Source organism: Zootoca vivipara, chromosome 10 (assembly GCF_963506605.1).
Source record: "Zootoca vivipara chromosome 10, rZooViv1.1, whole genome shotgun sequence".
Taxonomy (NCBI): Eukaryota; Metazoa; Chordata; class Lepidosauria; order Squamata; family Lacertidae; genus Zootoca; species Zootoca vivipara.
The window spans coordinates 8722838-8737170 of NC_083285.1; the positions used below are offsets into that span (position 1 = coordinate 8722838).

At 41.3% G+C, this 14333-nt stretch overlaps 1 protein-coding gene across 4 annotated transcripts; it reads left to right on the top strand.

Annotated features, from left to right (window-relative positions):
- The first annotated feature begins 243 nt into the window (after positions 1-243).
- GTSE1 (G2 and S-phase expressed 1) lies at positions 244-12507 on the top strand. 4 transcript variants are annotated; one of them, XM_035126489.2, is made up of 12 exons: positions 244-390; positions 2216-2301; positions 3754-3811; positions 3894-4482; positions 5904-6074; positions 6686-6821; positions 7709-8047; positions 8190-8259; positions 9065-9316; positions 9406-9583; positions 10128-10256; positions 10907-12507. In XM_035126489.2, exons 1-12 carry the CDS (start codon positions 296-298, stop codon positions 10988-10990), a joined length of 2187 nt encoding a protein of 728 aa, XP_034982380.2. In that variant the 5' UTR covers positions 244-295; the 3' UTR covers positions 10991-12507. The 4 variants fall into 4 exon arrangements, with proteins under 4 accessions (XP_034982380.2, XP_060135375.1, XP_060135376.1 ...); XM_060279392.1 differs by lacking the exon at positions 244-390 and adding an exon at positions 3612-3678 and having other exon boundaries at positions 2213-2301; XM_060279393.1 differs by lacking the exon at positions 244-390 and adding an exon at positions 3612-3678 and having other exon boundaries at positions 2213-2301; positions 3901-4482.
- The last annotated feature ends 1826 nt before the right edge of the window (positions 12508-14333 follow it).

Below are 14333 nucleotides of genomic sequence, written 5' to 3' on the forward strand. Positions count from 1 at the left end.
GCAGGGGGCGCTGCTAGCGACCTTTGCCGGGACAAAGCACCAAGAGAACGCCTCTCTGGGAATTCAAACCTCCAGTTCTCCACGGAACGTCGGGCGACGGGGAGAAAAAACAACAACAAAGTCGTTGTCCTTTTCCTAGAGCGACCGTTTCCACGCTGACGACGTCCCTTAACGGAGAAGGACGTGAAGGGCAACTCCCACCTATGCCTCAGATTAGAGTTGATTGCGGGGCGGAGTCCGCGATTTGGCTTCTCTGCAATTGGCTGCGGGTGGTGAGCGTCGCTTAAATCCGCCAATGAGGAGCGGGAGGGGCGGGGCGGTCGTTTCAAACGCTGCCGCGAGAAGCTGCACCGAGCGGACTCATCTTCCTAAGCGTGTGGCTTCGCCCAGGTGAGGTTTGGGGGCGCTTCAGGGACGGGCCTACGACCGGGGGTAGCTCGGCGTCGCCGGCGCTTGGAAGGGGAGAAGCGACCGAAGCTCATTCTCCTGGGTGGGTGGGTGCGTGGAGTTTTGACGCTCATGCGGCTAGTCCATAAGGAGTTCCCGCCCGGCGGTGAGATAATTCGAGGTGTCGTGGACGCAGATTGAGTCTCAGACTCAGGCCTGTGGAAGGGCAGGCCTGCTACAGTTTAAAGAAGCGTGAAACTTAACGGGTTTTGTTGTTTTTACAGGAGGGGTGGCCTGGAAGTAGAGTTACCACCTTTGTCACGGCGTGGGCGTGGGGTGGCGGTGGTTTTTCTTTTCAAATTTCAAATCAAATCAAATACCTTTATTGGCATCACAATATAAAACGTTTCAGGTCACTGGGATAATTAAAAGGACAAGGGTGAAGCTGTCGAGGCTTGTAGGGTCACACTTGTGTGGTGTGCACTAGGTGCTGAAGTGACTTCAAAGCAGGTAATGTCAAAGGTAAAGAACCCCTGGACGGTTAAGTCCAGTCAAAGGCGACTATGGGGTTTCGGCGCTCATTTCGCTTTGAGGCCAAGGGAGCCGGTGTTTGTCCACAGACAGCTTTCTGCGTCACGCGGCAGCCAGACTGGAAGTGGCCACCAAGACCACATAATACCCGTCCTAAAAGACCTACATTGGCTCTCAGTACGTTTCCGAGCACAATTCAAAGTGTTGGTGCTGACCTCTAAAGCCCTATATGGTCTCTGCCCTGTATACCTGAAGGAGCATCTCCACCCCCATCGTTCAGCCTGAAGTCCAGCTCTGAGGGCCTTCTGGCAGTTCCCTCACTGCGAGAAGTGAGGTTACAGGGAACCAGGCAAAGGGCCTTCTCAGTAGTGACACCATCCCTGTGGAACGCCCTCCCATCAAATGTCAAGGAGATTAACAACTACCCAACTTTTAGAAGACCTCTGAAGGCAGCCCTGTTTAGGGAAGTTTTTAATGTTTGAAGTTTTATTCTGTTTTTAGTGTTCTGTTGGGTGGCTGGGGAAACCCAGCCAAATGGGTGGGGGATTAATAATAATAATAATAATAATAATAACAATTACCTTGACTCCAAAAGGCAAAATAACCAAATAATCCTCACAAGAAGAATGCAGGTAAAGTCAATGCACAGCTGACTTGCGAGCTTTGCCTTTCTACTGTTCAAAGCCTTGAGCTTCATAATGCAATTATATCCTTAAAACTGAATGCTTGCAAAATGCATTTTTAGATATATTTGCAAGGAACGCAAGTCTGCTGCAATTTCCTCCTCTGTATCTTGCTGAGGAAAGAACCGCAACTGCAAACTTTGCACAGCAGCCACTATTTCCCCCTCCCTGGATGAAATCTGGCTGGTGGGCTACATTCAGCCATTGGGTTCCCCCCACCCCTTTTTTTACTGTGGGCAATTGCTGGTTTATGTACAGCTGAAGTGGCAAGACCCTCCTGCAACAAGCAGCAAATATTGCTTGTGGGATTTGACTCTTTACCAAAAGGCAGTGTACTTCTCTGTAAATTATCCTGTTGAATCCGGATTGTTTGCCATAAGTGGATATGAGGAATGATGGTGTAGTCTGGTCCATGTGTATCTGACACTGAGTACTAGCCAACTTTTTACCACTGTTCCGTTACTATGGAAAAGATTCTGGTATAAATACGTATGGGTGTGCAAGGGTGGTAACTGTAGTGAACCAGCTCTTTGAAATGGGAATAAACAGACTGTAACTGCTGCTGGATTTTTAAAAATATAATATTGAGCTGGTTTACCTAATGTGTTTTACAGCCGTATCATGGATGATGAAGGGAAAACAACCTTGCATTCAGAATGTAAAATGATGGAAGCCAAACCCAATGAGTGTGTGAATAATGGTAGGTGATAAAAACAACAACATTGCTGTAAGATACCGGTATAAAGCACATTTGTAAATTACTGTGTTGTTTGTCACGAGACACCTCTAAAATCGAGTGCTCTTGAGTGGGAGGAGTAATTCGAGAGACTGGTGGTATTCCTATTGGGATAAAAAAGTCAGGCAGCGCAGTGCTAAGCCCAGGGCTTGTAAGGCCACCCTCTGCCTATGGTCTACACCCACGATAGCCAACATGGTGCCCTCCAGGCTTTCTGGACTACTATTCCATGACTATTGGCCATGCTGGCTGAGGGTGATGATGGGTGCTGTAGCCCAAAACATCTGAACAGCACCAGTTGGCTGCCCCTAGCCAACACAATCTAATCTGCAGGCAAAAAAAAACCTGCATGGTGTTCAAGCTTATGGCAATCAGCTAGATAATGTACTGCAGCCAGTTCAGTTTATTAGCAAGAATATTAACCCTTTCCCCCCTTCATTCTTCCTGCTGCCTTTAATACTGCTGAATATTCTGCCCTTTGACACATGTACACATAATTTGCTGTAGAATAAAGTTACAAAAAGGATAACTATAGGTTGCTTTAATGATGAGTCTTACCTGTCATTAGGGAAATGCAATTTTAGGAATAATACTCAATCAAATGATTCTAATGACTTCTGGCTTTATAGCTATTCTGTTTTGCAATGGATGGCTGAAATTTGTTAAATTGTATCCAAAGATAAAGACCCACTGCAAGAATCTCGTAACAATCTGCATAACAAATAGGCTCTGATTTAAGTTTATATTACAAACTTCTTCATTCTGGATTACTTGCAACTGTTTACCGGGAATAATGCTAGAAATAACTGCTTTAGTGTTTAACTCTGCACGCACTATCAAAGGTGATACGAAGAGTTTGCATTGAACTGTCCCTTGTGACCAGTTCGGTAATGCATTGGATTGACTTAGCTTAAGTACAGTTTAATGCTGGCTGGGCTCAAGCCCTGATCTAAAAACCTTCAGATAACAGTGGGCCGCATATGTGCAGTGTCTACCCCAAGGAAAACTCCATGAATATGATCATTGCTGTCAGCTTTTAAGGTGCTAGTTTTGTGGGGGAAGAAGGGAAAATGTGGGTTCTGTCCATCAGTACCCCACCCTTAGTGCTGGTTATGGGATCCAGTATTTGTATGAATACACGTACTCACAAAGCATCTGATTCAGAAGGATATCTGTACATTGAAACGTTTGTCTGCGCACAGACCATCCTTTCTTGATTGGGTCATGCGTTCTAGGCTGTATTAGAAATTAATTCTCTGTTCTGTTTTGCCTAGACTAGAATAATTTGAAACCGAAAGTAGTAGCAGAAGCTGAAATTTCAGCAAGGCAAAGGGGAATACAGTGAGTAACATATCTACTATAAAAAGGTCAGCCATGATTAGCATAATAACAACTGATGCTCTGTTATGATTCCAGATTTTCACCAGCTGTCTGATGAAAAATTTGACTTTGACCTTTCGCTGTCTCCTATAAGGTAAACAAAGTATCTAAAGCAAACTGCATTTTTAAAAGAGCAAGCGATTTGGAGGTGTCTGACTAATTTGTCTGTATTCTAGTGAACAGGAGGATGAAGTTTTTGTTGGGCCCATGGGCCATAAAGAAAAATGCATTGCGACGGCTCTTGAAGCAACAAAAGACACAATTCCTCCATCACCACTTGTGGATGAACTAACATGGAGCCCTGTTTCTGAGGAGAAATTTGTGGAGATTTTTAAGGAAGCTCACCAGATAGCAGTCCAGATACAAAGTGGAAGCAAAGCCAAAAGGAACAACGGTCGCCAGCTGGAAGAGAATTTTGTGCAAGAATCTAAATCAAAACTGAAACTCCTTGAGAAAGGAATAGTGATGGATAAAACCTCAAAGGAAGTTAGGAGAGAGACTTACTGTGTGTGTGAAAGTCCACTCTCCCCGTGGCCGCCTTTGTTTCAGAAACATTCAAGGCAACCGATTGCCGGGATGGACAGCTCTCGTTCTCCACAGATTCCTCTAAATACTTCTAGTCCTGCCAGAATGAGCAAATTGCCCCACACACCGCTTGCATCTTTAGCACAAGGGAAGAGTGACAAAACAAATAACAAACCCAGCACAGTTCAGACTGTAAAAAATGCATCTGCATTTGGGAATAGTCTCTTGGCAGCGGGACAGGTAAAGTTTTTTCCCTTCTTGGTAGATTAAAGCATAAAGGGCAGTCATCTTGCCACATAAGAATGGTAACTCCCTGCTAGTTCCCAATTATTACAGGTTTTTTCCCCTTGTTTGTGAAGTTTCTTACATAGAGAACAAATATCTGCATGGTTGTGGTCTCATTTAAATTTGTTGGCCTGAGTGCATAATGCCGGTGATCTTGACATTTCTTACTTTTATAGCTGGCGAAGTCATTTAATATGCCTTTCAATAGAACTATGGTGGTGTTGGTTGCTAAACAGGACTTGAGGCTAATGTGAAATTGGTAGTCACCTCAATGCCTATCATATCTGCTGCTGGAGTGTAGTTAGCTAGAGACATCTAACCAGGTGCTGTGTGTCTCTTGCTTGTTTATGTGTCATTAAATCACCAACAATAGCCATGGTTTATTCTTGGATAATTGTTCAGGGGTGCAAACCATGAGGCTGGTTTTAGATTTCACCACAAGCCTGACCATGGCTTAATTTCCTAGGAGGAGGGAACAGAGAATGCTATGCGTATCCACATTGAACCATAGCTTGTTTTTAACTGATTTAATGTGACATACAAATTGGTGTGAGGTGTGACCCTGTTACTACCAGAATGCTGCTTTGTTTGTCATCTTGACTTCCAGCAGATGGTTATTCAAAGTGAACTTTAATTATTATTATCATTATTTTATTAAATTTATATACTGCCCTTCATCAAAAGATCTCAGCGCGGTTCACAGGCTAAAATACCATATAAAAGACAGTAAATAATTAAACCCCAAGCAACATAACAATCACTCTGCCTTCCCACAGATGCATTTCAAAGGCTGTAGAATATTAATCGGCCAAAAGCCTGGTTGAAGAGGAACGTTTTTGCCTGGTGCCTAAAAATATATAATGGAGACATCAGGCAAATCTCCCTGGGGAGAGCATTTGCATTTGCTTAAAGGCTCTTTGGAATCCACTTGCAGGCATGGAATCAAACCACCGCTGCAGAAGGAAACGCTTCTCCCTCCGAGGAACAATATCCATTTGCAAGTGTAGTTTGAATCCATGCCACACCTGCCAATGGACTTCAAAGGTGGGTGCTCTCAACACCCATCAGCTGATTGCTCTTGAGAGAAACCCTTATAGGCTGCACTAGGGAGTCCCTGATGAGGCAGCCAATCCTAACCACATGTTTGCGGACCCCTCACTTGATGTTGAATATGTCAGTTTCGGAGCAGTTGGGCGTGCTTTGGTAGAAATGGCCTCACAGGCTTTATTGGGGACCCGTGCTGCGCCTGTGGGAAATCAAAGTGTTGGTTAGAACCTGTTTATTGAAAGGGTCTTTTAGTTTAATGGGCAAACACTAAAATAACGTTACTGTTGACATCCTTTGGTTTACAAATGTTTGAAATCTAAACCTTGCAGCCAAAACAAGGGAAGCTGCCCGGTATTTCCAGCTGGAATAATTTGAGCAGTATGGAGTCGTCGGAAGAGCTAGTCTCTGACAAATCAAGTCTTGCTTCAGATGCAGGAGATGCGTCCTTCTCTAACAGTTCAGCGGGGAAAGACAAGAGAACTCTTTCAACTTCCAGCAAGGTAAATGCTCTTAATGAATAACTTCTGCCTTTGTAATTCTTGGTGACACCTGAAACCATACCTCATAGCTCCTACCTATGACAAACTTAGTTGGTCTCTAATGTGCTACTGGAAGGAATTTTTTTATTTTTGTTTCGACAGATGTTCTAAATTTGTGATACTGGATTAGCGATCCTTGGACCAGTGTACTCTGTGGTACATGAGGATATAGGCTTAGCAAAGAATCCAGCGATGCATATGAGTGATTTATTGAAGTAACAAACTCGTGGTCTGAATCGACTTGACCCTTGCTGCCAAATTGAACAGGGAGGGTTCTATATGCTGTTGTGGAAATGGGGTGGGTGAGGAAGATATAAAGCTCTTCATGAGCACACATAATGGAAATAATTTCCCAGGAAAACTTAAGAGTTTGAAATCACTGATCTGCAGAGATGCAGTATCTTAATTTGAAGAAAAAAATGTTTAAACCCTTATTGCAGGAGCATTAGGGCTGGATATGCTTTCTTGTAGCCACACAGATGTGAACATAAGGAATATCAGTATTTCAGTAGGATAAAGTCTGTTAGGTGCTCTTAGGGATACCTAAATGACCTCTATTACTGTCTTTACAGTTGGGGATCAAGGCAACACAGCTGAAACGTCCTAGTAATATCCATATGCGAAGGAACACTTCAACTTCTTCTTCATCCTCTTTTTCCAGCATAAGCTTGAATTCAAGTCTGTCCATCTCTCCTAAGATAGGGAAAGGTAAGAAATGCAATGTGGTTTGATCCTGGTTGGCTCTTAACTAACCAGAATTGGAATAAACAACAGTTGCCCAAAATGGTGACCACTTGACTAAATGGCCTGCTGAGTTGCGGGGAAACCTAGGTTCTACACACACACACACACACACACACACACACTTCTTTCTTCTTCTTTGGCGATCACTCATAGCTGAATAAGATTGTCTTCCATGTACACTGCCTTAACGGTGAGTCCGTAAGTGACTGTGGAGGCCGATTCTGGATTTACACATCCTTCCATAGTGGAGACAACACACTCGCATACATTTTGCTCCTAAGAATACAGAATCCAAGCCCCAAATATTAAGTGATAGCAACAGTGGCCAAAATGAATAACTGCTGAGTTCTTTTGAAGCACAAGTGAGAAACTGATTTAATAAAATTGGTGCTCACTAACTTAAATAGTAATAGTCTAGTAATTATACAACTTGCATATTAGCAAATATTTTTCAGAGTTCCAACCTTTGCAAAGACAATTATTCTGAGACACTGCACCTGTTGCAATTAAGTACACTCTTACCAATGTGGTCACCATAGACCAAATTGAATAATTGCATTATGCACCATTTAAATAGTTTAATCTCTTCTCCCTTGTTGGCTCCTGTGCTTCATACTTGTCCCAAGCACCTGCACTTTTCAAAATCCATGACTCTGTCCTTATCAATTAATTCAAATGTGTGTAATGCATCTCAACATCCATTCTCATTGTCTTCCCTTCTCTCCCAACACTGGGAATTGCTTGCTCAAGTTTGTTGCCTTTGCTTTCCTGACACTAAAGCATTGGGTGCATTGATAGTGGTGCATACATATATAAACAATAGATATAAAATTTCTTTTTTCCCCCTCCAGGTAAAATAGGTGTTGCTTCTAAAGTTTCTGCACGTGGTTCCCGCCTGTCCTCTTCAGCAAGCAAGATTGCTATTGTTAAACCTATGAAGGGGTTGTCTGTGCAGGCTTTCCATTCTGATGCACCTGGAAAGCAACATGGGCCCACAAGTGCTTCGAAAACAAATCCTCCAATAAATGCATACAAATACAGAGTTACAGATAAGTCTGAGACGACCAGTGGGATTTTGAAAGAGGACTTAGATCCTAGTTTTCAGAAACCATTGCAGAAAAGTATATTGGGAAACAGAACAGCAACTTCAAGTCCCAAGCCCAAAGCAGTACCTGCAGTCTCAAAGGAAGGTAAGAACATGGGTCTTACCCATGTGATAAATTTTTGTGTGCCTGCCCTTATTTCTATTCTAAACATTGCATTGGATGGGGGAGTAGGAACTGAACTCAGGACCAATAAGTTGATTAAGTCCTGTAATTGTTTTCTCCCTAGGTGTATCTGAGAATTTTGTTGCCAGAGTGTTACAACCAATTGCGTCACTGTCTTGTGGTAATGTTGGAAGGTAATGCTCTTTATTTTAATTCATACTTGTTTTCCTCTAAGCTTCTAAGCGTCTTTTAATTTCGTGACTGCTGTCACGAAAATGTATACCTATTTGGGTACACATTTGCAATTCAACAGTGAACGTGAAATTGGGAATTTAACCTTGCCAAAAGTCCAAGTTTTACCCTTGTATCTCTTTTCAAAATGTGCACCGAAAAGCTTCGTTCAGAGTGAGCCAAAACATGGTTTGGACTTCAAACATACATGCAAACTATAGCTTGCAATTTCTTGCTTTCATTTGTTTTCTTTTTGCTCAGTGGTCTAGTCTTGAGGTACTGGGGTATCTGGAGGTAGAGCAGCTACTAATAAATTTGTCAAATCAGACATCACAACAAGCTGTAGTTAAGATTAACTATTGTTTGCCACAATTTCTGAAATGGTCCGATGAGAATTTCAGCTTGGATTACATGTGGTACCTAAGTACTTCTAAAGTTTCCCAGCAGATGTTTTATCTGCTGCTATATCACTCCCCTTGGTTTGAAAAACCACAGTCTGCTATTCCGAACACTGACTTGCGCTTCAGAAAAAGCCTCAGTTTGGGATAAAATCAAATATTTCAGTGGCCTGCAAACAGCCTAATAAAAAAGCTGAATTGGTTTAAAATGTATCCAATTGCAATTCTTAAATTGGGTTGCTGGTTGCTCTTGACTGCATTACTGAAAAGTATTCGGGATGCCCTACATTTTTGAGTATGCACTTAAACTAAGAGGAATGCTTCAGTTGTGATGCAATTTCAGCTTCTAACACTTTGTGTATCCTTCTAGCAATGTTGCAGTTACCCCGCCTCGCAAACTATCAGAAGACCGATTGGTATTAAATACCTGTTCTGCTGCCAAGTCTGCTTTATGGACTCCATCCAACAGAAGGCATTCTGCATTACCTACTCCCATTGGTCGGTGTACATCGGGAATTCCATCACTAACCCCCAAAACGGTTCCCAAAGCAATGTCTTCCCCCAATCTTGTGTCTCTTCGGCAAGTCTCGAGTGTGTCATCCAAAAAGACTCTAGCAGCTAGGTAAATCTAGACATAACCAAAACCGACCATCTTGCACCATTTTCAAGACAAGTTCTTAGATGAAATTCTTTGTGTCTCTTCCTTTCCAGTTTCAAATGGACCAGAGAGCACAAGACACGTGGGGCCTATAGCTCATCTTCAACAGAAGGGTCTCCCCCACCAGTTGCACCTATTGCCCTTGATTTTTCAACAGAGAAGTCTTCTGAAGAAACAGAACAGGACCTTTCCGAGCAGGAGAAACCAGCAGAAAGAACACCCACGGAGGAGGTAGGCTGCTGCTTTGTCTCCTTTTTTGCATATATAGAACAGCCTTCCCAGGCAGCTTTAAAGTGTGAAGCATCTCTTTCAGAAATTACCCACAGCTGCAAACAGTGTCTGTGCTGAAAAGGAGCTGAAAGGTGTTTAGTTATATCTAGTGTCCTTAATTTTTCTGGTCAGTTTCCCAATGAGCCACTGCTTGTTGTGAAGTTTGTGTAAAGCAGGATTTCTCTGGTCTTATTTTAATTTTTTTGCTTTGCAGAAGATTGTCTGCTGAAACAACATAAAGTAAATTCATCCAAATGGCAATTGTTAATGACTGCTTCCAAATAAATTATGAGTAATTGCAGATATATGGAGACTCCTGAGTCAATAGGAGGCTAACCCAAACCAGTTCTTGGAGAAAGAACATATTAAGTACCGTGGATTTTTAGGGTGCCAAACAGGTTTATTAAACAGTTTTGTTCTCATGGGCAGTTCTTTTGTAATTAACTTTATTTCAGGAAGCACAATAAGCAGTCAACAACTTATAAATTACTATTTTTTCCCCTAGACTTTACTGATAGACATTGGGATAGATAAAACACCACTTGCCACCCAGGAATGTGAAAATAAACCCCTTATTGATCTTTTTAATACTCCTGAAATGATTCCAGTTCCTCTGTTGAAGCCTGTAGGACAGGTAAGATACGCCGTTTTATATTTCCCTTTTTAATACTGCTAGCATGCAAGGATATTGTTTCAATATAAATGTCAGTGCAGCAGGAAGATTTCTCATGCGACATAAGCTGAAAAATGTACACAGGACAAACTGCCATTCACAGCATATTGCACCCACACAGATATATGTGACATTCAGGAACTTAGCAAGGGGATTCTGACTTTGTATAGTGACATAAATTGGCTGTTGCAATATAAATATTGGAATTTATGGCTGTGTAGTGGTGTCAAAGAATGCCATTATAAGACTTGTTAGCAAAGGAGAAGTCTGCTATTGTAATGGTTCAAATATTGTTTTAGTCAATGTCTTAACCATGGGTAGGCAAACTAAGGCTTGGGGGCCGGATCCGGTCCAATTGCCTTCTAAATCCGGCCCACGGATGGTCCGGGAATCAGCGTGTTTTTTACATGAGTAGAATGTGTGCTTTTATTTAAAATGCATCTCTGGGTTATTTGTGGGGCATAGGAATATGTTCATTCTTTTCCTTTAAAATATAGTCCAGCCCCCCCCCCCAAGGTCTGAGGGACAGTGGATCGGCCCCCTGCTGAAAAAGTTTGCTTACCCCTGGTCTTAACTGTCTTTATCTGTCTCCTCCCCTTCCCTCCTTCTAGCCAATAGATCTGAGCTCTCCTCTCATCAGTTTTACACCAGAAGGAAATAAAGAGAACCTGGATTCTCCTCTTTTGAAGTTTTGATTTCTTGAGCAAATCTCTTAACTTGGAAGAGTTTAAGCGCAAAAAACTGATGTTTCTCTAAGCAGGGTGTGGGTGGGTAACAGACTAGTAAAATAGACATGAAGTTTTAAAACTGAACACTTGCCAATGTAATGTTAATGTGTTAAGGAATAATAATAAAGACTGCTTAAATATTGATTACTCAGTACTGGCAAGAACTGATCGCAAATGCCTTGCGTGTTAAAAATGTCTAGTTTTGCACAAATTTGTCAAATGTCATGAATTAAAATAAAGCAAATGCATTCTAAAATACATATTTTCATGAAAATATAGTGGAAGCCTTTCTGAATGCTTCCGCCATTTCAAGTTTACAATTCAAAGCACCTGCTAGGATTTATAACGTGCACACTGTACACTTAGGCATTTTGGTCTGTAATTTGTGACTGGAAACTCTGCAGTAACTTGAACAATTTGGTGAATGATTATTGAGATTTACAGTATTTGAAGCAGAACTGATTTGCTGTATTATGATTAGGATGAATTGGAACTGTCCAATTTTCATAATGTGAATTTTTGTTGCATCATAGCCGTATTACTCTTGGATCAGAAATCTGAACAAGCTGAGAGCTTTTATGCACAGTGAGCTCTTCCTGTTCCTGTGCATCATGCTATCAAATGAAGAGAAGGGAATGACGGATCTGCCTCTGACATCTGTTCCAAACATTTATATGAAAATGAATTTACCAGAACAGATCAATTCAAGCAAGGGGGCGGGGGAATGGGTGACTTTTACATCATGGAGGAGATTCCTTTTACAGAAAAGCAGGACATTCCTCACTGATAGTTTGTCTTAACTGGATGCAACGATGGACAAGTACTAGGCTGGTCTTCCCTTGCAGCTAGAAATGTAGTTTTAAAAAAACCAAGAAAATGGTAGTGACTTGGAAAGTATGGAAAAGACTTTGGCTTCAGTAAGCATATTAAAGCATACATAGTTCTAATTCAGCCTTAGCACAAAGCTCCCAGGTTGTGTCTTTACTGCCACCTTGGAAAGTCCTCCTCTGTGAAGGAGAAATCTGTTCCCTCTCCTGCAAGCCTCCTCACTTGCCTACATGAATTCCTTGCTGCATTTGGCTAACAGACTAGCTGTTAAATACAAAGCTCTGGTTTATTTGTTTATTTAATCCCTACAATCCAAGTGGCTTTAAAATAGTTGAATCCTCTTGTAGCATATACACTGAAACTAATATGTATCTTTCAGAATCTAGGTGGAGAAACTGTGTGGGTATTTATTTTAAAGTAACACAATTAGTATTTTATCTTTTCCAATTAAGAAATAATGTAAGAATTTATATAGGGAAACAGGAACCAAGACGTATGGTTACAGGGCCCAGCAGAGATCTATAGGTTACTATATTATTTCTAATGGTTGTTTCATAGTTTAGGTTTAATATATTATTGACAGATTCATATCAACAACTGATTCTAGACTAGCTGTGAATTTATAAAACGTAATTTAACTAGCAGAACCAAATTAAATACTGGATTTAAACTAACTGTGTCAAGTCATTGTGCCTTGCTGGGTTAAGCCATTATAAATCAGATGTTATTGTTCCACACAATATTTGGAAGAAGTTGCTACGAAGATAAGCTGGAAGTCCTGCACAATGCAGTGAAAGTCTGCTCAATATATGCAATTTATTGTCGGAAATTGAGGTTCACTCATTGGCGGTGCATGCTTAAGAGGGAATTATGTGAAACTTTAGTCAAGGTGCTATGTTCTTGTGTTTTGAGATAAGAAACTTTTAGAGTTCTCAGTGTTTAACATGTCATTGCTTGATACGTAGTTAAGCAATGAATGTTTGTGGGAGAACTGGCCTCTCAAAGTGATCTGAAGGGTATGAGAGATGGCATACCTCATTTGCCTGGGCCAGGCTTCCCCTAATTTGGCCCTCCAGCTGTTTTGGGACTACAACTCCCATCATCCCTGACCACTGGTCCTATTCACTAGGGATGATGTAGTTTTGTAGTCCCAAAACAGCTGGAGGGCCAAGTTTGAGGATGCCTGGCCTGGGCCATGTCAGCCTTTTCCTTTTCAAAGGCTCAACCCTGGAAGCCCTGTAAATATGCCCAAGCATGTGCAGTGAAGAAGCATCTGCTGGGATGAGGAAGTGTGGTTTCTCTGCTCACTTTAATAGCGGAGCAACTGCTGTTGGACCCCAGTTCCCATTAGCCCCCGAAAATTGGAGAAAGGCTGTTTTCTACAACCTGCTTTGTAAGTCACTTCGGCATCAAAACAACAAAACTTTATAAAAAGAAAAACTGTTATTGCATATTTACAAATAAACAGTAAACATAACATTGGAAGGATTATTGTAATAACCTGCAGTTTTATAAGTATATATTTGGGTCCCTATATTTAAAGTAGATGAGCAAATGAGTAAATTAAGTTAATTTGGAATATGCAGAAAATAAAAAAAATTAAGGAACTGCAAAAAGGGAGAAGGAAGGAAGTCGAGCTTTGAAATGGTAAAATGATTGTGCAATTATTGAAATGTATAAAACTGAAAATAATAAATGAATATTTCTGGTCAACGTGGGACTCAAACCCATGACATTGAGATGAAGCATCTCATGCTCACCAACTCAGGTATCCTAACATGTGCTAGGTTACTCATGTATTTAAAGGGTTATACATTTAAATACACATCCTTTCAAGCACATGCATTTGGAGAGGATTTCCTAACTTGGCAGAAAGAAACAAAATAAAAAAATCCTTCCAGTAGCACCTTAAGAGACCCACTAAGTTTGTTATTGGTATGAGCCTTAGTTGGTCTCTAAGGTGCTACTGGAAGGAATTTGTTAATTTTGTTTCGACTACAGCAGACCAACACAGCTACCTACCTGTTGGCAGAAAGAGAGAGAGAGAGAGAAGACCTGAAATACAGCCGAATTTAGGTTTGATGAGGCCCTAAGCTATTGAAGGTAATGGGGCCCTTTATATGTCCAGCTGTCCTTTGTAAACAACAAATTATCAATGTTTTTTGTGCAGAATATATGCTATATGGTAATTTCTGCTCCTAAATTGGTATCTAAAGCCATTTGCACATAACAAAATACATGTATGTATTTTATCAAAGTAATTGTTGAACTGAAATACGATTAAGAAGTATATCAATAGTGAATTTTTTTGGCGGGGCCGCGGGGGCAAGAAGAGTGGGGCCCTAAGCTATAGCTTTAGCTTATAGGTAAATTCGGCACTGCCTGAAACACAGAACAAACTATCAACACAGGGCGTGGCATTTTAAGCCGAAATAAGGGGCCAGCCCTCTGTATACCGTATTATACAAGACAGGTGGCCACC

Bases quoted from the DNA above. Each gene is read 5' to 3' on its own strand.
- GTSE1 (XM_035126489.2), top strand. From the start codon at position 296: ATGAGGAGCGGGAGGGGCGGGGCGGTCGTTTCAAACGCTGCCGCGAGA. The intron at 2,302-3,753 runs GTAGGTGATAAA...TTATGATTCCAG, and splicing joins CAATGAGTGTGTGAATAATG to ATTTTCACCAGCTGTCTGAT. The intron at 8,048-8,189 runs GTAAGAACATGG...TTTTCTCCCTAG, and splicing joins ACCTGCAGTCTCAAAGGAAG to GTGTATCTGAGAATTTTGTT.